The 25,769-nt window shown below is 37.0% G+C and overlaps 1 protein-coding gene across 1 annotated transcript; it reads right to left on the reverse strand.

The window, feature by feature from the left end:
- Positions 1–9,429: 9,429 nt before the first annotated feature.
- On the reverse strand, positions 9,430–19,104 carry LOC144344457 (neural cell adhesion molecule 2-like). The gene is made up of 12 exons (XM_085498943.1): positions 19,059–19,104; positions 18,434–18,775; positions 18,020–18,307; positions 16,935–17,201; positions 16,233–16,490; positions 15,869–16,135; positions 14,734–14,994; positions 14,211–14,471; positions 13,580–13,707; positions 13,055–13,141; positions 12,846–12,923; positions 9,430–9,798 (listed from the first exon to the last, which is right to left on the reverse strand). The coding sequence occupies exons 1-12, from the start codon at positions 19,102–19,104 to the stop codon at positions 9,778–9,780; spliced, it is 2,304 nt and encodes a 767-aa protein (XP_085355069.1). The 3' UTR covers positions 9,430–9,777.
- Between the last annotated feature and the right edge of the window lie 6,665 nt (positions 19,105–25,769).

Consider the following 25,769-nt stretch of genomic DNA (forward strand, 5'->3'; position numbering starts at 1 on the left):
TTCACCTAGCAAATGAGTGATATACCAATCATCTATTGACATAACCCCTTAACGGCAGATGGTACATGTGCCAATTCTATTTGGACATAACCACCTGGCAAATGAGTGATGTACCAATCATCTATTGACATGACCCCTTAACGGCAGATGGGACATGTGCCAATTCTATTTGGACATAACCACCTGGCAAATGAGTGATATACCAATCATCTATTGACATGACCCCTTAACGGCAGATGGTGCATGTGCCAATTCTAATTGGACATAACCACCTGGCAAATGAGTGATGTACCAATCATCTATTGACATAACCCCTTAACGGCAGATGGTACATGTGCCAATTCTATTTGGACATAACCACCTGGCAAATGAATGATGTACCAATCATCTATTGACATAACCCCTTAACGGCAGATGGTGCATGTGCCAATTCTATTTGGACATAACCACCTGGCAAATGAGTGATGTACCAATCATCTATTGACATGACCCCTTAACGGCAGATGGTGCATGTGCCAATTCTATTTGGACATATCCACCTGGCAAATGAGTGATGTACCAATCATCTATTGACATAACCCCTTAACGGCAGATGGTGCATGTGCCAATTCTATTTGGACATATCCACCTGGCAAATGAGTGATGTACCAATCATCTATTGACATAACCCCTTAACGGCAGATGGTGCATGTGCCAATTCTATTTGGACATATCCACCTGGCAAATGAGTGATGTACCAATCATCTATTGACATAACTCCTTAACGGCAGATGGTGCATGTGCCAATTCTATTTGGACATATCCACCTGGCAAATGAGTGATGTACCAATCATCTATTGACATAACCCTTTAGCGGTAAATGAGGGATGTTAAAAGTTAGTGGCCCAGATAAAAGGTTGGTGGACTGAATTGCCAATGGTGTTAAAATCATTATAAGCAATGTACAGTACCTAAATAAATGCAACATTGTCAATAATGCCGCGTTTTTCATTGACACTGATACATGTGATAGAAGACATACTGTCATTTGATTGGTTATACGTTCACAGTGATAGTTTTTTGATGTAGTAAGGACGTAGTAGAGGTGTTTAGTAAGTATAATTCATATTATATATTTCACACTAATTACAAATCCACGTGACATTAGATTTTACCTTCATGTGTAATTTTTTTTAAATTAGATTAAAATCATGAAAGTTCATTTTAATTAACATGTGCCCAACAAATACATCCTTAACCATCATTAAGCATTTCAACCTCAAATTCAGAATGGGTATAAAATGTCTTGCTATTGAGCTGTACACTTATTCATATTGCAGGGGTCTATCTTTTACATCTTTATTTTTTTGGAAATTTAGTGCTAATTGGTGAACTTTTTGACCCTCCTCTCTTTAGATGGGTACTGCGCATATTTCCTTTATTTATTCCCATATTTTCGATTGACAGCGAGAGCACCATAACTTGCAGTAAATTGCCTTAGAATGATCGACTTTAAATTCGTAGAAAGTCTGCCAGCCAGCTTATTTTTGTTGTAATCGTTGCTTGCGGGCGATATTTGTACTGTGCATAACAAAGAAATTATAACCACAGTAAACATCACTGTGCAGGCCGTTTTGTCGCTGTCCGCGCATAATTATTATTTCAAGTTAATTTGCAGGACGGCATTAACTAACACACCCACCCGTATTGCCAATGAAACCATTGTTAGTACGACTTCAACACATTTCCATATCATGGAGTGTATACGTGATCTTCTATATTATTTCTATTATTATACATCTGTCACCGTAACGCCATACGTGGCGTAATTTTGCGGTATTGCACTGGGTATTTTGATCCTACCATATTAGGAAACGCAAATTCCAAATATAGGACGATTACGCGCATACTCCCGTTTACTGTCTTCGTGCATAGTTTGCAGTATCCTCGTAATAACCTCATATTACAAAATCAAAACAACAAATGAATAAATATAGCTGCATCACAGCACAGTCGTGTTTCTAACCCAGTGCGATTTATTAGCAGCGTTCCAAAATAAACATCATTAATAAGAATATATTAAAGGGCGGTAGTCGTCACGCCACGCATGCATGTAGATGTGGATGGACAACCGGGAGACGGTGTTACAAATCGGTGTGGCTTGGAAGTGGACTCGGGCCAACGAGCGACCTGTAATTTTAAACACTGGTACCCATCATCTATGAACATATCCACCTGGCAAATGAATGATGTACCAATTCTTTGTGTGGACATACTGCAGCAGTCCGTCTAAATGGTAACAACGCAAAAAAATAAAGAAGCGGTACTCACCAGGCTTTTGGGTGGGAGTGCTCCACATACACCTAGTTGAAAACTTCACCGACAAGGAACGATGTCGAGGGCACTATCTAGCACACAAGTTTGCATTTTCGCTAAAACGTTGCCTGAATGCTGTCAGCATGGCAACAAATCCTAATATTGGGTATGAAAAGATGACCTCGACCCCATTCTGTGAGTACCCCACCCAAACATTAACAATTACCGCGACTGATACTGCCGTTCTGTTCTATTCAAACAAATTTCAATAAGTTGTAAGCTAGTACTGCGGTCCCGGGTGTATAAAAGGAAAGGTGGCAGCCAGTTTTCAGTATGCAAGTCACACCTATCCAACAACAGTATTTATTATTATTTGTTGATAAGGACTCAATTGTCTAAAATAAATAATTGCAGCACATTCGGGTTTCAAACCCAGCGTGGCTCATTAGCAGCGTTCCAAAATTAACAAGAATATATTAATGGCTCGAAACCCTATCAAGCGATACAGATTTAATAGATTACTGACTGACGTCCATCATATAGACCAATGCTCAAAGAAGTAGGTGGAAACGGCGTTACAAATCGGTGTGTCCCGGCAGTAAACTTGATGGACTCACGCCAACGGGCGACCGGTAATTTGAGACACTGGTACCCATCATATATGAACATAACCACCTGGCATATGGACACAACCACTCAGTAGCCCGTCTAAATGGTAGCAACACAAAAAAATAAAGAAGGTTTTTGGTGGAAGTGACCCATATCTTGTTGAAAACTGCACCGACAAGAATCGATGTCGATGGTACTTTCTAGCACAAAAATTTGCGTTTTCGCTAAAAAGTTGCCTGAATATTGCCAATATGGCCCAAAATCCGAACATTTGGTGTGAGAGAGGACTTCGACTTTTATATCTGTTATGTGAGTACCCCACCCAAACAATAACAATGACCGTGGCTGATACTGCCGCTCCGTTCTATTCAAACAGATTTCAATCCGTTTTGAGCTGGTACTGTTGTCCCGGGTGTATAAAAGGAAATGTGACCGCCAGTTTTAATTATTTTAGGGTGCTCCACAAAATCACTCTTAATGCCTGTGGTGGTTATTTTCATGTCACACACACCCATGAATACTAGTATATCCATGATGCAATTTGGATTTTAAAGCGGGGAGTCGTCACCCGTACATGCATCAAATGGCCAGAGCGTGTCTTTGTTTACAAACAAGCGGCTACCCATGAGTCTTTGTTTTTTAGCATGCGTTGTTATCGTCGCTTGGGATTCAATTCCTGCACTTGCGCAGTTGAGGACCCCTCCACTATAAATGACAAGTTCTTTGCGATGTTCGTGTGATTTTTGCGTAAAGGCCACGGGAAACCATGATTGAAACAGTCGTTTTGACTATTGAATGACTGTCAATCAAGGTAATTTACAAATGGTTTTCACCCTATTGTTGATGAAAAAGAACCTACCGTGTGTACTGGCCTAGTGGGTGGTCATGATAACCTGATTCATTCATGGGGTTCATTCCAGGGGCTTATCATGTAGTCACGTGTGCTTGTCGTTCCAGTTATCCGACGAAAAATACGACCCCGGCAATAAGTCGAGTAGGCTTCTCGAATTTAATATATGACGTTCCCGCGAAATGTGTCTTGGAATAAATAAATATATCCCGCAAAAAATGTTATGAAATATATCCACGCAGTGAAATAATTCTGACAACATTACGTAGGTATGCGTGTCCGTGTTAAAGTTTTTCTGTAACGTATGATTCGCGCATATATTCGTCTATATTGGGGTATCGGACAACTGGATATTTCCCGTGGCTCACATCCGTATCACGAAGTTTATATTTATTAATGTATATTTTTTTTTTATTTTCGGGCGCCTTGTTTTTTTCACATTGCATAACGTCATTATTTCCTGGCCGACAAGACACATTATGGCAAACGTTTTACGATAACTACATTGTGTAGGTCATTCAAATAAACCTGGGCAGCAGCGCTTTAAACCGACTCGCTTAGTATGACGACAAATTTATTGGCCAGTTTCCTGGTTTCAGTGTTTTTAGTCAATCTAGGCCAAAAATCTCCACACGTGGTCGTTTTGTTGGCGGGGTGAGTGTTGTAATCAAGAATGGATTAACCAAATATGTAAATGTATTAAGGTAGCACTCAGTGATTGTGTAGTTTTATTGTTTAAAGGGTAGTTTTTCAATGCGAAGAAAGACATTCTTTATGTGAGTGTATGCATCCTGCCACATACGTCCACGTCCTATCACAATCTAGACATTAACAATGGTACTAAGCTCTTGGAATCTGAATTACATAAACTATTGTCAAATCATCCAGACGTTAATACAGCCAATGAAGTCGATTACATTCTTGATGATAATCCAAATTATGCAGTAGAATGTTCAGCTGGATGTGGATTTTTTGGGCACTCTCTTTTTGAGTTGTGTTGTGCTTTTGGTGTACACATGTTAAATGGCAAACTTGGCAATGACGCAGGTGTAGGTGACTTCACATGCATCACACATAATGGTACGAGCACAGTTGATTATGTCATAGTTTCCACATCACTGTTTTATAAAATTCTAGATTTTTCCCTAGCATTGCGGATTTAATCTGACCACCTGACTTTATTGTTTACCTTCCCTTGTTGCCACCGTTACAGACCGGAAGTAGCATTTACACGCAACGAAAAAGTGGGGAGGGGTCAAAGCAAACTTTGCTGGTTAGAGAATTGAAGCAATTCTTATACCAATTCAAAATCTTCTCTTTCTGTCAAAAATAAGCTTAAAGAAATTATAAAATCACCTGATATCAATATTAATGAATGTATACATATTTTTACAGGGGCGCTGAAGACAGCTGGAGTAGGAAGTCGCATTCCATCTTCCAATTTTGGGTGTGAGCGTGATCAACCGATATGGTTTGACACCACATGTAAAATGCTCAGAGAGCGAAAATATAAATTGTTACGGAGATTTCGGCGTACAAACCACCCTGGTCATTTGAGAGTTTGTCAGAGTGCGCGAAACACATTTAAATCCACTTGCCGCGAAAGAAAGCAATCTTAGTATTGATTGGAATAGTTATTCGACATTTGATAACATCTATATACTTCAATCCGCAGCTCAAAAGTATATTACCAAGAAACGTAGTAAATTGTACTCTGTCTATGTAGATTTCTTCAAAGCACTTGATACCGTGGAAAGATGAAGATTGTGGTATAATTTGCTCAAAGTGGGTGATGTTCAAAGTATCACATAATATGTATGCAAATACCAAATTGTGTGATAGGACTATGAATGGAAACTATTTTAACTGCCCCATAGGTATATATATGGCAAGGTTGTGTGTTAGGCTAATTTCCATTCTCTTTCTTTATTATTTAATTAAGTTATAAACTGAACAAATATGATTACCATGGTGTTATTTCCAGATCTTGTAGAATTATTTTGTCTCCTTTCCGCCGATGATGTAGCATTAGTAGCCGATTCTATTATCGGTCTTCAGCGTCTTTTGAACAAACTTGATTTGTATTGTGATAACTTGAATATGTCAGTAAATTTAAGGAAAACCAAGATTATTGTTTTTAAGAGTTGGGGCATTTATGCAAGAACGAGAAATGGACGTACCAGGCGAAGTGGTTGAAACCGTGTCGTATTATAAATATTTTGGCATTCTGTTTTCTTGTAGACTACAATGGCCCATGACAACCACATTATTGGCACAACAATAATCAAGTTCTTCTGTATACTTTTCGATCTTTATCACTGTTAAATCCACTCCAATACGATGTTTATTTTAAAATTGTCGATACGAAAATCTTATTTTGACTTGCGGCTCTGAAATTTTGGGTTTCCAAAAATACGACCGCTTAGAACGCGTTCATCTTTTGGCTTGCGGATCATTTCTTGGTGTTTCTGTGCAAGTACCAAACAACAGCGTGCTTGGAGAATGTGGAAGATTCTCCATTTTTCTGCATACTGCAAAGCGTTTCATTAAGTTAATCTGTATGCCCAATACACGTTATCCAAAAAAAATGCTACAATATGCTATACATTATTGAAAAGTCAGGTAATAGGACGAGACATACTTAGATTTATGATGTTAAAAATTTACTTTTTACAATATGACTGAGGTTTGGTTTGCACAGTAAGTCAGTAATGTAAATGAATTTCTTAATACATTTGTGACAAGGTTTAAGGTTCTTTTAACTTATGAGTAGACAAACTAGACATGTATTGTCTCGTTAAATCTACCCTAGAACCGGAAAGATATTTATTTTCTGTTAAAGTCCATGCTCACGTACTAACTTTGGCGCGTTGGCGTTGTTTATTCCATTGCCTAAGAATAGAGAGATAGATCGGAGTACTCTTGAGAGTAACCAGCGCCAATGTGAATTGTGTGATCTGAATGTAATTGAAAACGAATTCCATTTTTTACTTGTATGTAATTTTTACCAAGAAATCAGAAACCGTTATATGCCACATTTCTATTTTACTCCGCCGACTGTTATTAAATTTATTACTTTGCTTATAACCCCAAATGAAATGAGCTTTTGTGTACCAGGCGTTTACATTCAGAATGGATGCCACTGAAGTATTATTGTAACTGGAAAAAAAGAATTGTGATATGTAGTAACCTTTTTGGGCCGATGGTCTTTTTCTTGTAATAAAGATCCAAATATTAAAGAAATTACTACGCGGGTTGTTTATTTTACCGACGTCGCGGCGGTAGGCAGGCGAAAACTCAATTGTGACGGTAATTTTCCGATAACAAATGCATGGGACAAATAGGATCTCAAATTTGTGACCGTTTAATATCTTATTTATTAAACTCAATAATATTAAACCAAAAGCTCGTAACATCTGAAAATTACTAAACTCGTTTAATGAATCCGATATCACATGGTCACCTATTGGGGATCCCTTGTTTATATTCACTCAATTCATTTTCTTGATATTGCTATAGTTGACTTTCAGTATATATATTATATCATTATGTTTTCGACAAATATGTCGTGGTTTCACCGCGTTAAGTAAATGTGACATCATGCATGAATTATCTTATGGTGCAGGACACCGTCTTGTATTGAAAGGATTGGTTGTGTATCTTCACTGTGACTTTTAGAATTCGTCAATTCACAATCACAAAATCATAATAAACAATCGGTTAGCGTAAAATGTCAAATGACTACATCAACGACTACGTCAATGAGTACATCAGCGACTGTGTCAATGAGTACATAAGCGATTGCATCAATGACTGAATCAACGACTGCGTCATCGACTGCGCCAATGAGTACATCAATGATTACATCAAAGACTACATCAGCGATTGCATCAGTGTTTACATCAACGACTGTGTCAATGATTATATCAATGACTACATCAACGAATATACAGATGAGTACATCAGCAAATGCATCTATGACTATAATAGTGATTGCATCAATGACTGCATCTGCGCTTGCGTCAATGACTAAACCGGAGATTGTGCCAATGACAACGTCTGAGATTGCATCAATGACTACATCGGCGACAACGTCAATGACTACATCAGCGATTGCGTCAATGACTACAAATCATTCAATGATTACATTAACAACAACATCAACGACTATATTGACGACTACACCATTGACTACATTCTACAATTACACTAATGACCACATCTATACCACTGAATTGAGTGCGATCGCCAACTGAACCAAAATAACAGGACAACTATAGTCTGGTCAGTGGTTTAGTGGTAGAGGACAAAATGCTAATGATTCACTACAGGCTATAATTGGAGGTCTTATTTAAAATTAACGGGTTAAAATTGATAATGATATAGAACTATTTCTGCTTACTGTAAGATGTGATATTTGTGTTAAACTACGGGTAAAATATGCTTACTCGGGTGAAGGAACAGTAACTAAACTACACTGGCATTTGACGCCATCAATGCAACACAAGGCTGTCTTCTGTAAGCGTTCACCTGTTACGAGCGAGTTTGTTTTCAGTAACATTCATTCGCCGTTTTCAATAACATTCACCTTGAACTCAATGCATGTACCAAAACAACAGAATTTTTTGACCAAAAGATCATGCACTTCGCAGGAATAACGCATTTAGCTTAATGTTTCTGGGTGGGGCATAAGACAATTTACGGTATCCAGTTTATATTTATGACACTGCAGGTTCACGTATGGAACTGAACTCAACACCCAGAAACAATAGAAGTATATACTAAATATTTACCAAGACAATGACAACAAGTTTCTGAGATGTCCGTATAAACGTTTTTCTATTTTGTTTTATACCAGCTTGTTTTATCAAACCATACATTGTTGACTTTACTTGTATAGTAATAATCGATGCTATATTTGAGTGAAAGTCCCCACATGTTAACATTCTCAGTCATATTCGGGGATACTATTCCGGGGGGGAGAGAATTATGCAGACAGTAAAATGCGACAATGGGTACCCTATATATTTCTAAGGGTTATTTTCAGCTCACATACATATGCAGTCATACTGCTTTGGCATGTCCTTGTCAATGAAATTCTCATAATAACCGCAGTTTCGGCGAACATACATTACGGCTAGTGAAGCTTTACAATATTTTCAACGTAATGGTCGGCAACCAACGTGGTCGGGGTGGTAAATAGTCACTCGACATATAAATATCAACTCAACAACAGCTCAATTAATAAAACATTGATGAGGATGTATTTAATAATGAGAAGATGATGGCTGTACTTTCTTCAGACATACAGCGTACACATCCCTAAATTAACTACTGTGTGAGTGGATGTTAAAGGGCGGTGGTCGTCGCGCCGCGCATGTACGATATGTGTGTTGATAAACAATTATTTTCCCATAATCCAATGCGCTTTTCTAATGAAATCACGAGTACAAGTTTTGCCCTGGGCGCCACTTGCACTGATTATCGCCGACGACTTTTTCGATACGTTCCACACAAAAAAATACTTAATTAAAGCTTGGTAACGTCTCAGTTTGTACAAGTTGGTGAGCGCAACAGTCAAAATCGCCATCTTTGTTTATATGAGACCCATATCTCGCGCATGCGCGGCGTGACGACTACCACCCATTAAGTAAGCGAAACGCGTACATCGTTGGTTATTTTATAGTTCAGAAATTCAAAGTTTTATTCTAAAACTCCACAGCTATTATGCAAGTTTCAAACATGTTATCGGAAATTCGACTGTGACTCGAACTGGCCTGGGCTGCCCACTCTATCAAAAATCACTTTAATCCGGAAAATCTTCAAATTCTTCTTTGATTTCTAGCATTGGTTCACCATGAACTTCAATGTGTTTATCAGTCACTTGTGTTTGTCGACAGCCAATGTTATTGGTACAACCAAGTTGAATGGCACACCAATTACCATAACGATACAAGTACATAATTATGATGCGTACTGAATTAATAGTGAAATGAACACCACCATGTTCCATTGAGTGTTTTTTAATTGGGAACAGCAAGTTTCTAAAATTAAAAAGTAAAATTAAATTAAAAAAAAATGACTTCACTCAATAATTGTCTACTACTTACCATGGACGTACTAAATGTGTTAGTACGTCCATTTACTTACTAACTTACTACTTAAGGTAGCGATTCATGTTCGTGGCCTCCAAGTTTGTATTTATATCATTAGATATGCGTTCAAATGCGTTCAAAAAGGTTTTGAAAATGTCAAACGATTGACTGATTGAACGTTTTTTTTCCCCAAAAGACGCATTCACTCTTATGATCCTAATAACTTCGAAATGAAACTGAATGGTTAAAACAATTTGCGTATGTGAATGCGTTTAACGCTGTATCAACAGCTGACTGTTTATTTCACAATTTTATTTTTAGCTTATTCTTTTATTTATTTTCTCGAAACACGCATTTTCGATGACGTGATATTCTCTGACAAAATATATTTTTTTTTTTAAAGTGCAGACACAGTCCTTTGCGTGAGGTTCATTTGAATAAAATGTTGTAATTTGAAACGAATCCGCCAACACACACTTTATTTACCATCGTTCAAGTTTCGTCAAAGCGGTTGAAAATGAAATTGGAGATCCGTTTTGTAACGAACGCGTTTCACGCGTCAGGAATATGCATGGTTTAAAATTTACTGACAATAATGATTTTTGTTTTGCAAAAGTGATTGATATTATTCCTGAATTACCTTTATAGTTCTTTTTGTTCTGTTTTAAAATGCTCAAATCGGGGGGGGGCAAACAATGATCTATTACTGCGACCATTTTTAATCTTTTATAAACATGTCAGTGCTGGAAGATAATCTACACTAGATTTGTAATGTATCTGCAAACAACGTTTTTGTTCTTGTAGGTTAGTTGTAGCACGGTTACTAAAAAACCGTAGTTGTAGAACAAAGCATGTCGATATTCTAGAGTGTGTGATTCAGGGCGAGGAAACGATCGCACCCGCTTGTTTTTGATTCAAGGCGAACGCAGTGATTGCTTGTTTTGGTGGATTGTACAGCACGACCCGAATAAAGAGCTTCACAGAACACGTCGTTTACACTGTTAATATTCCATACAGTAGTTGTCGAACGCTGTGTATTCTGGTATTCTCAATTATAGGGATACATGAACTGCATGAAGGTTTTTTTTAGATATCGCATCGACCTGGCGATTTCACGTCCGCGAGTCAGCGTGGTTCAACTCTGGTCAGTATACTATTCGTACAATGCGACGTGACAGTAACATATTATCAACTTTTTTTGGCCTAGGTCAACTTGAACCTGGTCGTCCGGCAAAATAAAAGAATTAACTATGCAATTAAATAATCAATCAGTAATCGAAACATACCGACGGTCTGTGGTAGGGACATTTCAGTAGTTTTAAGTTTTAGGGCTGCCTCTTTTGACATTGGTGTCATCTTCTTTGATCTACCACGTTTGCGCTTTCACAATTTACCGGGCATTGCAAATAGCGGTGCTTCACCTTCAAATACGGAATTGAAACTAAAGGTCACTCTCAAAATCCCGTGATCCGTTTCATAAAGAGGAGTTTGCGCATGCCCTAAACCAAACGCAGCGTTTCCCAAATATTGCTTATCATAATCTGTTGTAATCTGCAAACCGCTAATTTGAATCGCAAATAGTACAATTAAGTCGATAGAAGCTAAGAGATATCATGTGTTTTTTAATCATATTCCTCCAACTTCTAAAAGTTATTTCATTCTGTACCCTACACTATTATTTGGATTAATTTAATAAATCCTTAAAATTACCACGAACGTGAGTCGCTATTGTATAGACGATCTTCAATGATAAAATTGATTACAACGTGGAATCTCGGACAATAAATACAACAGACTGGCAACGCCTAATTGTATATGCTATGTCTGCCTCGCTTAGTTGTATTTACTTAGACACCGTCGACTTTTACCGAACACCGGATATTATGTACACTTCGCGCTTCTTGGGAAATTGCGTATTTCTTCGTAAAACAGATCCGGACATTTTTTTAAAACAACGGCAGATGCGTTCTGGACATTTTGATCTTTGTATCTGTGTAAGATTTGTAAGAATCGACCAACATTTAGGCGAGTTACAAATAACTGCATGTTTTAATATATACATCAAATAGTTTTTGATTATATAATGAGCAACTTTTAAACGATATTTCTTGTTGTTGCGGAGTTTGCAGATGGATACCAATATTTTTTTTACGGGAATGGCGATCATACCACTTTGTGTGTTAACAGTTGTTGTGTTCAAAGGAACCGATACATGGGATATACATGCCATCAGCCTAATCCGGTTAACGGTAAAAACTGGCGGTGTTATTTTTGTGATATACGTGTTGTTCAGTGACTGGTTCAAATCTATTGTGTGTCAGTATTGTTGCCATTTCGAGTGTCACTGATTTTATTTGACTTCCGTCGCAGTTTTGTATAAAAATAGCCCACTATATTTCTATTTATTCTTAATTTCAGGAAATGGAAAAACATACACAAACATAAATTATCATTGATTTATTGAATTTGTGGTGAGCATCTAAAGCGAAGTAGAAATAACAGAAAATGCAAGCTATTTCAGTGTCTTCTCACATACAGGACAAACGAAAAAGAAACTCTGCAACTTTGAGACTTCACGAGATTGCACAGGGGTTGCCGGTCTAGGACTGCCAAGTTCTTCAATTTTCAGATCTTTAGAGAAATTGTCATTACCTCCGTCAATGTCCTCGTCAAAATGGTCTTCTAAAATAGCTTCCCAGTCGTAACTATCGTCTTCAGATTCGCTAAATTCTTCCGTAAATACCGACTATTGTCGTCCAGTGTTCATGTCTCGCGATAGTTGGTTGGAGTGTGATTAGATATCGCGTTGTTTTGTGAGAACTAATGATAATCTCGTTGCTCCACAACGGGAAATAAGAATAAGATCAGAAATGAAAACCTAAATAAACATGGCACGCATTGTTTCAATAGAAAACGCCGCGTTGCCAGTCTGTTGTATTGGTTGTCTGGGGTGAAATATGTGCTGCAGTAAATTCGAATATAATGCATTGACTTACCTTCGGTGTTTCATACGTGTGTTCAGCTTCTCGTGTTGTTGGAGATAGTGACGCATAGTCACTGTCCATATCTGTAGTCTGAATAAACAAAATACACGTACAGTTGCTTCAATTATCGTGAAATATGTACAGAATAATACCCTGAATATATATGACAAATTCAATCTATTCAGTCATGTAGAATACGAATTGATTTGATTTTATATTACCTTAGTTTCCGTCGGTGTTTCGTATGTGTGGTCCTTGTCTGTTGTCACCGGAGAAAGCGATGTAAAGTCACGCTCAAGTTCGGCAGTCTGAAAAAATGTGAAGATGTCTGGCGCATAATAACCATGTTTGAAGCATTTTAAGAACTAATTAACCAATACATTTCAGAGAACTAATGTCACGTTTTCTTATTCAGAAATATATAATATTTATCGCTGATATGCCTTTTATTACTGTCAACAATGTAAAATAGTTATAATGCAAAAGTTGTTTTCAAATGTAGTTATAAAACTTAGTGTAATAATAGACCCTCACAAAAGAACTATGTTGTACTGCCTGTTCATTGGTTAATTACACAACACCAAGTAGATCAACGACCATTAATAGACAATACAAAAAATGTGCTTAAATTGTTCATAATGTTTCTCAATTAATATTGTTCATACAAATGAAATGTGACATTTTACTGAATCATACTCGCATTAAGATAAGCTCACACATCTTTATAATAATTACAAAATAATGACCTGTTCTTTTGGTGCTTGATTCTTCCATCTATGGTACAAAACAACTCCAACTACCACAGCCATTACCAAACATACAACAATAGTTACCAATATTCCAGCAACAATACTGTTGGTACATGACTGTGTAACTGCAGTGTTTACATGTATAAAGATGTCCTGGTTAATAACATTCAGAACAAAAGCAAACAAACTGTGTCTTGTTATATATCACGATGTCACAGTGTAAGGCCTGCTTAAGGCTAATGAGAGGGCACCTGCAGAACTCACACTGGAGGAGAAGTTCTTTCACTGCTAGTATGGTGTAGACAAGACAATAGTACTGGAAATATAATACACATACACCAAAATATCGAGTTAAAGCTCCTGGATTTAATACCTCTCAAAATAATTACAAGGAATAAAGCACAGAAAAATAGAATGAATAAAGTCACTAAAATAGGGGATTGCTTAGGGAAGTGTGCATTGGTGATAAGCAAGCCTTGCACTGCGACAGACGGTATTGAGTCAAACAATATATTTCGATTTTTTTTTCATTAAAATAATCTCAATGCAGCTTATTATTATTTTTTTCACAAAATATCTCTCGTTAATTAACTAAACGTTTTAATCGCTCGATAATTGATAGATTTACCTGGACACACAAGCAACTTGATTGGTTCAAATCCACGCTTCTCGCAGTAATCTCCTTTGACTGAACAATATCGAATCTGATATTGTGCAGTTACGTCATCCACTGTATACTGCAATGTATTTCTCTCAATACAATCATTCACTGATATCCAGTTATCATTTTCGATTAATTTCTCTATTCTCACACATTGGTAGATTTCATATTCATGACGTGTCCATGTCAGTATGCCAGTCTCTTGATTCAGACTAACCACTGGTTCAGCTGTAACGGTAGTAAAGCGATAGTTTGTACATATATTAAATGTTATTAAACGATTTGAATCAAGTGCGGTTACACAAAATGGTTGTATATCAACGATTGACGGCACATAGCGCTTGTTTTAGCTCCGTTATTATTTATCAACAAAACTTGCATAGACATTCTTGTCTTTATTGTTAATTTGATATTTTCACTGAAAAGTATGTCGTATCAAACACACTGTGGGTATACATACCTAAAGTCATGTATGTGTAAGTGGACGTACTTGTTCCAATACCATAGCTGTTGGCAGCATATGCTTTGAATTCATATAATGATGACGGTACTAAATCATCGACATATATTGACGTATTCGTCGTGCCTGCGGGAGGCCATTGTGCAAATGTTTCATTTTTCCATGAACGATATTTCAAGGAGTACACAACATTATCTGGGTCGCCTCCGTCGTAACCAGGTGTGACGTTGATGGTAAGACTATTATAGTATTTACTGTTCAAAGTGATTGACTTAGGAGAACCAGGTACACCTAAAGATTAGATAAATGTACTATGCTATTGAAAAAACTATTATTAAATTTAACTGATGAAATCAGAAGGAATAAAAATGTTCTTAAAGAAAGATACTAACACAACACACAGTATATATTGGTCAAAGTTGTGACAACACAAAAGTGATGACGTATTTGCGTACACGTAATTGGACAAATGTGTGACGAAATGACACATATATAAGCTGCACCAGGATTCAATTTAACAGTAACACTCATTCTCTCCATTGTTTTGTCACATATGTACTGTGCAATGGAATGGACGACGCGTTTTAGGATAAAAATCATATTAGAGAGCATGCAATGTTAAAGTGCTGCGGTGTCTACATAATCTTCTTCATGACCTTGCGTTAATACAGTTAATATTATTTCATCTTGACTTATTGCTGTATTTCACACATATACCTGGGAACATTCTACCTCCTACCTGTTGTTTAGGATATTTTACTCTCTGGAATAATAATATCACATTTATTCAAATAACTACACCTGGCGGATATTCAGTTTTATTTAATCCTATGCATCCCAGAATGCTTCATTTCATGTATGCAGAAAACTTGATTTGTCAATGACATAAACTGAAATGTTTTGGTCATGGTATAGTCTGTTCATGACAGTAAACCAGTCCGTCGAGACATAATTAATATGATATTACGTCGCTCATTTTTGTATTGTCGTACAGCATTACACGAGTACGATAACAACGAGGACTCAGGAGGCAACCGCAAACAACCGCAATTCATTGGCAGTTACTCGAACATTTTATTTATTACTACATATTCGTTGCAAAAACATTGTAATTTTCTACCGTGTGGATTATATGAAGAGTCGATGGCGATATATTATTCATTACCTGATTCAGTGAGATTCACGTGAAGAACAATCCCACCGATTTCATTGGTTACTGAGACGTAATAAACACCATAATGATCTAGGGTGACGTTGTCAATCGTGACGACACTCTGAGAAGTAAAATCTTCCTTGTTCTTCAAAGTCAAATGGGCATTTTCCCAATCACCGAATGTCACTGGTAATGGATTGGCGTTCACTGATAGAGTCATTGTTATTGATTCGCCAATTGAACTGCTATATCTAGTCGTGCCGGCATTAGTAGGCAGATCTGAATGAGAACACAGTATTCTTGTGATAGCGGTTCGATATTTCAAGATTACAGTAGTACCAGTACTCAGTACAGTAATTAATTGGTTATCACTTACATTGTACATCGACCATTGTAGTTCGTGTCGCCGATAGTTCCGTACCCGTGAATAATTGGTTTGCAGCCTTGCACTCATAGCTACCACTCGCATCTTTATCGATGTCGGATATTTTTAATTGATAATTACTTGATTTCTCTACATTATCTTTCCACCATGTTATTCTAGACGATGGATTGGAGTCTACTGTACAGTCTATTGATAACAATTCACCCTCAGTCAGCTGAACCAAAGATGGAACTGCAATTTCCGGAGCGTCTGCAATACGTCGTTTTATGATAATATAAATCACGTTATGGGATGTCCGTATCACTTTTAATCATTTAAACATGTGTATTTAGTTTTTTGTTTGTGTATGTGTGAATATATCGATGTTTCAAATTCAAACCACAAAAGATCGATATTTAAAATAAATACCATGATGAACAGAATAAATATAACATTTCAATGTGCCATGTGTACTAGTACTACTACAACAATAAACAGATGTGTTTTTATTCAGTTTAACTAAAAACCACATTCGTATATCATCGACGATATAAGCCTTGAATTGTAAATAAATATTACTGAACGCAACGTTTTTCATTGAATTTTAAGTCTACAAAAGTAGTTGGTGCTCTTTTATGTGTATTGTCATGTTATGTGTTTTTAGCAATACTACAGATGTGTCTCTCTGAATATTATTAATTGTGATATACTTACATTGTACATCTATACTAATTGTAGTTGATGCACTTCTGTCTCCATCATGTAATACACTCTTAGCAATACATGTATATACTCCAGATTTATCTCTCTGAATATTATTAATTGTTAATTGTGATGTTGCTGTTATCTGGTCATTTGTTGGTGATTGCCATGTATATGTAGATGCTGGATTACTATCAGCTGTACAGATTGCTGTCAATGTGTTGTCTTCAATAACTTTACCATTGTCACTATGGCTGATAACCAAGGATTCGGGAGGATCTGTAATTTAAATCAAATAAATGTGTATACACGAGATTTGACAAGGAGGCAATGTTGGACGTCTCGCTTCATTATTTAAATCTATCAAAATAGAAACTAAAGATTTGATTAACAATTATTTACTTTAGTTATAAAGATTTTGATAAGACTTATTCATATTATGAGAGACAAGACAGTCACAACCAATTCATTGCAAATCTGTGTGTCGATTCCATGTGCTCATGATGAAGGATTGGTGAAATCACAGTCCCTCTATCTGAGGGACTGTGGTAAAATAATTCAAGAAAACATCTTTTATTTTGCTTTTGAAGATAGACCATTTAATTTTCGACGTATATTAGAAAAAATGGTATCGGTTTCCCAACAGCATTCCCAACTATAAATAATCCTTCAAACAGACATTTTAAATAAAAACAATAATTCAATATTTTAACCTGTCACCGGCAGTTAAGCGGTTTCATGTGCCGGACTCGTGGTCGACACGCCCTTCTGGGGTTGACCTTTTGCGGAGAGAGTAGGTCGCATACTCAATGGATTGGCCAAAGAGACTTGCTGAGATTCATTCATAAATGGATGTGATTGCTAGGGTACATTGGTTAAGGTAACCAGATGTTTATATTGAACCGGTACTCGTTGACGCTGTTATTGCGCACCGAATTGCTATTATGGCACCACTTCAGTCGCACCGCTATGTCACGTAGTCTAAAATATGGTTTGGAAATACTTTTCATCTCAGTTTTCATTCACATCATTTCGTTTTGGAAATATAATTACAAATAATTACAAAAAAAAAAAACAGAAAAAGCATAAATACTTACATTGCACATCAAGTACAATATCATTGTCACATGTTGGTGACTGCGCATGCGTCAGTGTATCATGGCTGTATCTACAATTATATCTGTCATTTGCATTCGATCTGGTTACCAGTTTACTCCATTGCAGTGGTCTATCACCCTTTACACTGGTGTCAACATCATTTATCATCCATACTAGTTCACCAGGGGGCGCTGCCTTGTTCAAATTACATGTCATTGTAACTACAGTTCCCTCGATGACTTCATAGTTGGAACCAACTCGTGTCAAAGAACATACTGGGTCCTGATCTGTCAAATGAAACAAGTTCTGGTGACGCCATGTTTAAATAATATGCGCAGCTAACTGCCATATTTTCTCACTCCTAGGCTATCATACTCTTACATACAAAGACATAATAGTATCACTACACTTACCCAGTATTGTCAATGTAGCAGACTTGGCACTAGGATTCACATTAAATGCTACGCATTCCCACACACCTTCATCTACGTTGACATTGACAGAATTGATTGTCAGATAGTATTCACCATTGCCATGGTTACCACTTAGACTGCAAGTACTGCATTCATCAGTATTTATGTTAACACCTCGCGATACGACCCTCCGTGAAAATGGATTATCATAATTTTGGTGCCATTGTGGGTATGAAGTAGGCTGAGGAACATCTAATGCACATCTCAGAGTGGCAGAACTACCATGTTGTGCAACTGTATTAGTTGGCTCTTCGGTCCATGTCATGCACACCACAAAACTATCTGAAAATAATGCGAATAATACATAGGTCAGACCGATGTATAAATGACACGTGAGAACGCAATAATAATGCACAACTATTGATATGGAATAAAAAAACAAGCCGTAGTATACTCACGCAGAACGACCCGTTAGTATAAACAGATTACGGTGCGTATATAAGGTTGAAAGTGGTTACGCTTAGCCGATACTTTAATAAGCCGCTGTTATACATATACTCACTACAACAGACTAAATATAAAATTGGATTTGAACTCTAGTTCCAGTAGTAATAGCAATACTTACGCAAGAGATGGGTTAGTAACAGAATAACACTAACATATGACGTCATCGTTAAAAAAACTGCAACACAGTTCTGTTACATATAAGCGTAGTTGTTTACTTGCATTGTTTCCTACATCCGGGTTCACCTGTTGTTAGGCAGTCAGTAAGTCAGAGGTCATGACTTTTATGACACCCTACTTTAGCTCACTGTGTGGGCAACAGCAATAAAACTTTCCAATAAAATAACTTTTTATTACAGATATTTTTTCGGGGTGCCGTTTGCGTTTTGTTATATGTCAAATGCAGAAAACGAAACAGTATTTGTACAGTGGATACCCTAACGGTGCGTTCGTAGTCGTCTTTATTTATATATATATATATTTAATATATATATATATATATAAATGTAACAAACACACAATAAGATATAAAAGTGTGGCTGAAACTTCCTACATATGTTTGTATATGAAGCCAGCTGTATGGGTTTACATTGTTCTTAGCGATAAATACAACTTTTAGAACGCAAAACGTCGAACGGGAAACACACTTTAAAATTACCCTTGTATAGTACTATACATAAATGCTAACATACGATACTCGTTTGACTGATTAAGAGTACAGCAAAATCTATAAAATTGTTGCTAAAAAAGCTACTATATGAAATTCTGGTGCTATTGTGTTCCCAAGCTATGCTTCTATGCGTAGTAGAGAACATTTTGTTTCGAAAAAAATAAAATTGATTGTTATGCTTATTCTAAAATTGCGTTCGCTAACTACTCGGTTTTTTTCTGAAAATAGTGTCCTCTATAGCTTCACCATAGTTTTCACCGATTAACCCGAGTGCTGACTCGGACAGCGTGTCTTATCTAGACGAGCGCCCTCGCTAGTTCAGATCACAAATAATTCGCGATGGCGTCTTCTACTAGTGTGGAAACTACGGTGAATAAACACACTACATATGCTGTACTACAAAACTCCTGATAATATTCAAGAAGAGACAAATGTGCATTGCTGGTAATTGATGCTCGGAACGTCTGTATGAGTTAGAGACCACTTTCCCAGAAGTTGAATATACGGCATTACAATTGAGGGCGCTTTTTGAGTTTCAATCGGTGTTTGATAAAGGAGAGAACGCCTGCCCAAAGTTGAAATAAGTTTTCATAACTTTGTATCCTTGAGATTTCCTTTGAATATTCATTATTGTTTTTGTTTGAAATAGTAATAATAGTATGTTTTGATATCACACACGGACCAGTCAGCAAACGTCGTGTATTTCCTTTCAAGCCTCAACACATACTTTATATTCGATTGTAAATACATATATATGTAATTATGGAAATTACTGGTGTTTCATTTCCATGTACAATTAGTAAATAGTCCTTCTGAAATTCACCGATGGCGTCAAATTTTTCAAATGAGTAAAGCTCGGTGAAACCCGTCAGTGCAACAATCCCTTCATCACAATAGTCGTTGCTAGACCCGATGATATAAGGACTTGTAGCTAATTTGCTTTACTCCGTAGTAAAGTTGTGAATTATATATTTTGTTTAGAATAAAGACACACATATTTGTTTACATTGATTAGGAATGTTGTGATCTGAAATAAGCATGATTTCAGCGAAAATATCATAACTAACATTTTGTTATTTAGTTGTTCGTTGAACAATACTCGGATGTCCCGCAGTCTAAAAAAACGGTCTATTTTCCGACCGTAGTGATTGTCTGAAGATATCATGGCGCCGATCTGATAAAACCAGTAACACTGCATGATTATAGTCATGTATACGTGCTGTAGCACTATAACTCGTCCGATAGTTTCCTGTATCATCCAAAAGAGGCATGCGTTTCTCCAAACTTGGTCAAACTTTACGTATGACTCGTAATGAATGAACTTTACTTAAATTTCGATGTAGTGTACGAATACGCTCTGATTAATTCTGCGCCCTCTAGCGGTCTCGGTTGTTTTCAAAACTGTTTTCATATGTTTAACTAGGGTGACCTGAAAATTGTTCCGGGTTTGTCATGTTGTAAATTTTAGAACAGTGCAAAGGAAACTAATGAAAGTTTTGGCTTTATCAAACAAGTTGTAATATGACTAGTTCGAGTTAATTTTGTTCTACATCGAGATTTGGAGAATGTCGTACAGCGAGGATTATCCAACCTAGCATACTGGAATTATGTAACGGGTGACTCTTTGAATATGTATATGTTTTGAATAAGCGTGATTGTTTCTGTATTTATGTTCAATGTGATACCTAGCAAAACACACTATACCCCATGTCACCTAAAGCTGTGGCATGCGATTAACATAACGTTCCACCCCATGTATATTCAGATGGTACCTGGAACAAAAGACATCAAACGTAGCAGACTGTCTTTTTAAATGACAAACTGAAGCTTCGCATATATAATGTACAGTCATCGCTTTATTAAACAATAACTCGTACTGTCATGAGCACGTGACCCAACAACTGAGTTTTCATCATGTTCAAATGAAAACCTCTTACGCTCACTTCATTCATTTTAAGTTCGGAATTTTCAGAACAAATTTACGCAAAGGCGCGATTACCATAAAAGCGTTCCCACTGCACACAGACTGGTGGTGTCTCTATATTGCAGGTTGGTTTATCCGTAAAATATATAATTTAATAATCCGCACTGGTTGGGATGTAGTCATGACAACCATAATCTTTCTAGAGCCGGGTTGCATAGCAGTACATATTGACCTATATGAGTAAGGTAACATGACTTCGTTGATGAAACTTGCATTTTCACAGGTCATGGTCACGATCACGGTGGGATATGCTAGTTACAGTTGCGACGAATCACTGGGAGACAGACTGATTCTAAGACAACTATTGCTTCTGTCGTCGCCATCTGTGTTGATAATCATGTTCCATATTTGCCAAAGCTGGTATTTGCTCGGATCGACCATACCATTGTGTATGATCGCCATAATACTCGTTATCGTTTTGGCGACCAGTAATACCAAAGCCTTGTTGTTTTACTCATGACAACAGTGGCAATGGGACATATCATAAAAGTCGGCAATACACACTGGGGTTCATTGTGTGTAATTTAGTTCGTTGTGTATTATCTCCAAATACGTTGAGGAACGTTATTTGATTAATTGGAGGGACGCTTCGTTCGAGACTCCACGCCAAAAAATATTCATCCCTAGCGACTCACAACAGCTGTTTGGGTTTTTTTAATGACAGCTGAAAGGATTTTTGGCAAATACTGTGATCCATATAATATGGTGTTTGTGAAGATCGATAAGTCTATGGGTTTCGATGAGTGTACACTGATAGGATGTGGGTTACAACTGAACGTATTGTTCAGTAAGCAGCCCAGGAGTACAGTACACGCAATGATGTGGGTCAACAGCTTTACTCGTGTCCATGCTCGTTGTTTGTGACACCTTCTGCGATGAGACAAAACTAGAGCTACACACACTACAGCTGTAAGCGTTGCGTAAACGTCGCGCCACGTCACGTCACGTCACGTCACGTCACGTCACGTCACGTCGGATAACCGTAGCTATAACGGAGATTGAGAAAAAAGTTCGCCCCCTTTCCAATATCATCTTTTCCTGGACGAGGGTGGTTGAGATTTACCACGACACATCATGGCGGATATACTTGATCGGTGTCCTTTTAATCCGATTTTCAATGCTCTGCTTTCAGCAATTCACGTGTATATATAATGTATGTTTGGTATATATGCTACAATATGGTATATGTGAATATGCATGGTATATGGCAATGAAAGATAAATGATGTATAATTTATTTGGGTATTATGGTATATAGATGGGTGTATATGATTCATATGCTGGGCATACGTTATATAAGGGTTGTGTATATGGTATGCGTATGGCATATATGGGTATATATGATATTCATTGGGTATGTGTGATGTATAAATGCATATCATTTCTATAGGGTATTTATATTATATAAAAGGTTATATAATTTATATTGAGTGTACATAGAGCATATATATAATACACATGGGTATATATGGTATATAAACTTAAGGGTGTATATTAATTACATTGGGTATTTTCATTATATGACACGTATGTATGATGTATATGGTGTGTTCATAGTATATGAGGGGTATATAAAATGAGGAGGTATGTATGGTATTATTGCTTTATCCGATGGTCTTACTAGCCATGTATTGGTTTAATCCCCGGGTGTATTCATTTATTCTCAACCCATATGTTTAACTAGGTGCATACAGGAACATCACAGATTATGATATTACATATTTTATCACCCGTGTAATATGTGAAGTTGAATCAAGGTTAATACGGGATGAATTGTGTGCTCGTGTACTAGTATTTGAAATTGATTTATGATTAATTTAATTAATTTTTATTTATGATCAGTGTTGACATTCACGTCATATCCGGTTTATAAATTACGTCGCCGCGTCTGTCAAACTTCTTGTGGTAAATTCAATACAGACAGATTCCGACAAGAAGAAGTGGTAGTGTGCGAGATATAGCTTAATTCTAATAAAAGTTTACGTAAACGATTACAACTCTCTCTTACAACTCTTAAATTTACAACCATCCAAAGTAATTTTACGCGTCCATTTTCTTGGTAAAATGCAACGTTAAACTCTATTTCTGGTCATAAAAATCTGTATCGTCCCTAATATTTGGCAGCTGTGCAGGTATCCGCAGTGAAACATTACATGATACGACGAACAGAATAACGCAATTTAATATGATTTTCAGACAAAAGTGCTCAATTATGCAGGGATTACGCCGGATCGTCCTTCCAGTGAACGAATAATGCAGCCTGGAGCAAACAACGGTTTAACATATGTATTTTTTTATTCAGTCTTTGTTCATGTGAAACTTACAAGAAACCATTATATACGTGAATGACGCGTGCGCAGATGACTTTGATACAAATTATCGTCTGCCGCAGACTTTTTTTAATCGACGTACAATACTGTTGTATCTATTTTACACAACTAAGGTAGGGAAATTGACGTTTATGGCAATATTTTGTACGTAACTTGTACTGCGACTAATTACGTCATTAAGAGTGTCTGGCGTCGTGACGATAACACCCGGTCATAGATGCCCTTCGCTGTTGCAGGTGTTGAATGGGGGTATATATTCCCATGGAAGGAGGCGGCTGGAGAATTAGGGCGTGTGCCGACAATTGGCAAAACATGATGTTTCTACTTTAAAGGGGACTGGTGTAGGAACAAAATAATTGTCTCGCTCCTTTGGACCACTTGTGTTCCATCGAGGGAAAACAGGCCAAACATTGTTGGGCACTATGACTACATGCGTATGTGTAATTTATCATGAATGACCAGCGGCACTTAACATTGGTATTGTCGTCGAACAAACTAGTGCAGTGTCTCATTCAACGAATGAAACGTTAATAATGCAGTTGGCTGGAACGAGGCTCCACCGTTTTGAACTGACTGTTAATAATATTGTCTGGAACGCGGCTCGCTATAACGTAGTTCATCTGAGTAATGTCAACTTATCTTTTTCGATTTTATTAATTCAAAAACAAGACGCAATTACAATCAAACATTATGTAGCAAGTGGTATTTTTGAATACGTCTCTGCAAAAAAATAGGTTTCATTCTCTTAATGCAGTGGGCTGGAAGTCGGGATTAGGGACGGATATTGGATGGTCTTTGGCTTATTCATTACCCACAATGCAATACGGCAATTAAGTCAAAACCACGCCCCACTATCCGTCCGTCCCCACTAAAAGTATCACATGAATATACTAGTAATGTTGTTGATTTTTAACAAGGCCTTGTCAAAATATGAATACTACTCGTCAAGGGTGCACTGCGATAATGTCACACCATTAATAATTCATATCGCATGTCCACATTAGGCCGATCGAGGTGCATTATTCGTTTATAAAGCAGGGCTTGAATAACAAACATTATATTTATGGGAAATTGATTACACGAAAAGCCGGCTAATTTGACAAACACATGTCATGTGCAAACCTTTTTGTTCGTGGTGTCACGTGATTCGTAAATTCGCTTATGAAACCTGAATGTAGGAGTACGCAAACCGCCGCCATCCAACTCGATTGACGAGAAATTATTAGTATGATAATATATATATAATATATATATATATATATATATATTCTTAATTAGCTGAAATGTCACTCAGAGACGACAACTTTACCAAACATAAGGCTGCTATATATATATATATATATATATATATATATATATATATAATATTGTTTAATCAGTCATTAGCGTTATGTAAAGGTTTGAGGGGTCATACGACCCATGCCCCGGATCACTGTGTCGCAGATTTAAAAATACATCTTGACTATAATTGCACGTCACGTAACGCGTAACGGTCTGTGCGATCATTCGAGTTCATTAGTTGTGTGCGCGTTTCTATCCCACAGTCAGCTGGCATAAAAGCGATAATATAAGAAATTACCGATATTTACTACATGGAGGCGACCACCTTGATTTATATTTAATGATTAAGTTGGTGAAGATTCAAAATGGCCATCGCATATAGTGGTAAATCGCTACAGTGAAGACCAGAAAGCTGGGATCGTTATAAGAGGTGCTAAATTGTTCGAGCTGCAGACATCTAGTTACAAAACAATCGAGTTCGACAAATCACGGTTAACTGTTAAAGTTACAGTTCGAGTTAATAACTCGAAGTTCGGTTAACTGTTAATTGAACATCGAGTTATAGTGT

Source organism: Saccoglossus kowalevskii, chromosome 5, assembly GCF_978046115.1.
Source record: "Saccoglossus kowalevskii chromosome 5, keSacKowa6.1, whole genome shotgun sequence".
In the NCBI taxonomy this organism is placed as follows: domain Eukaryota; kingdom Metazoa; phylum Hemichordata; class Enteropneusta; family Harrimaniidae; genus Saccoglossus; species Saccoglossus kowalevskii.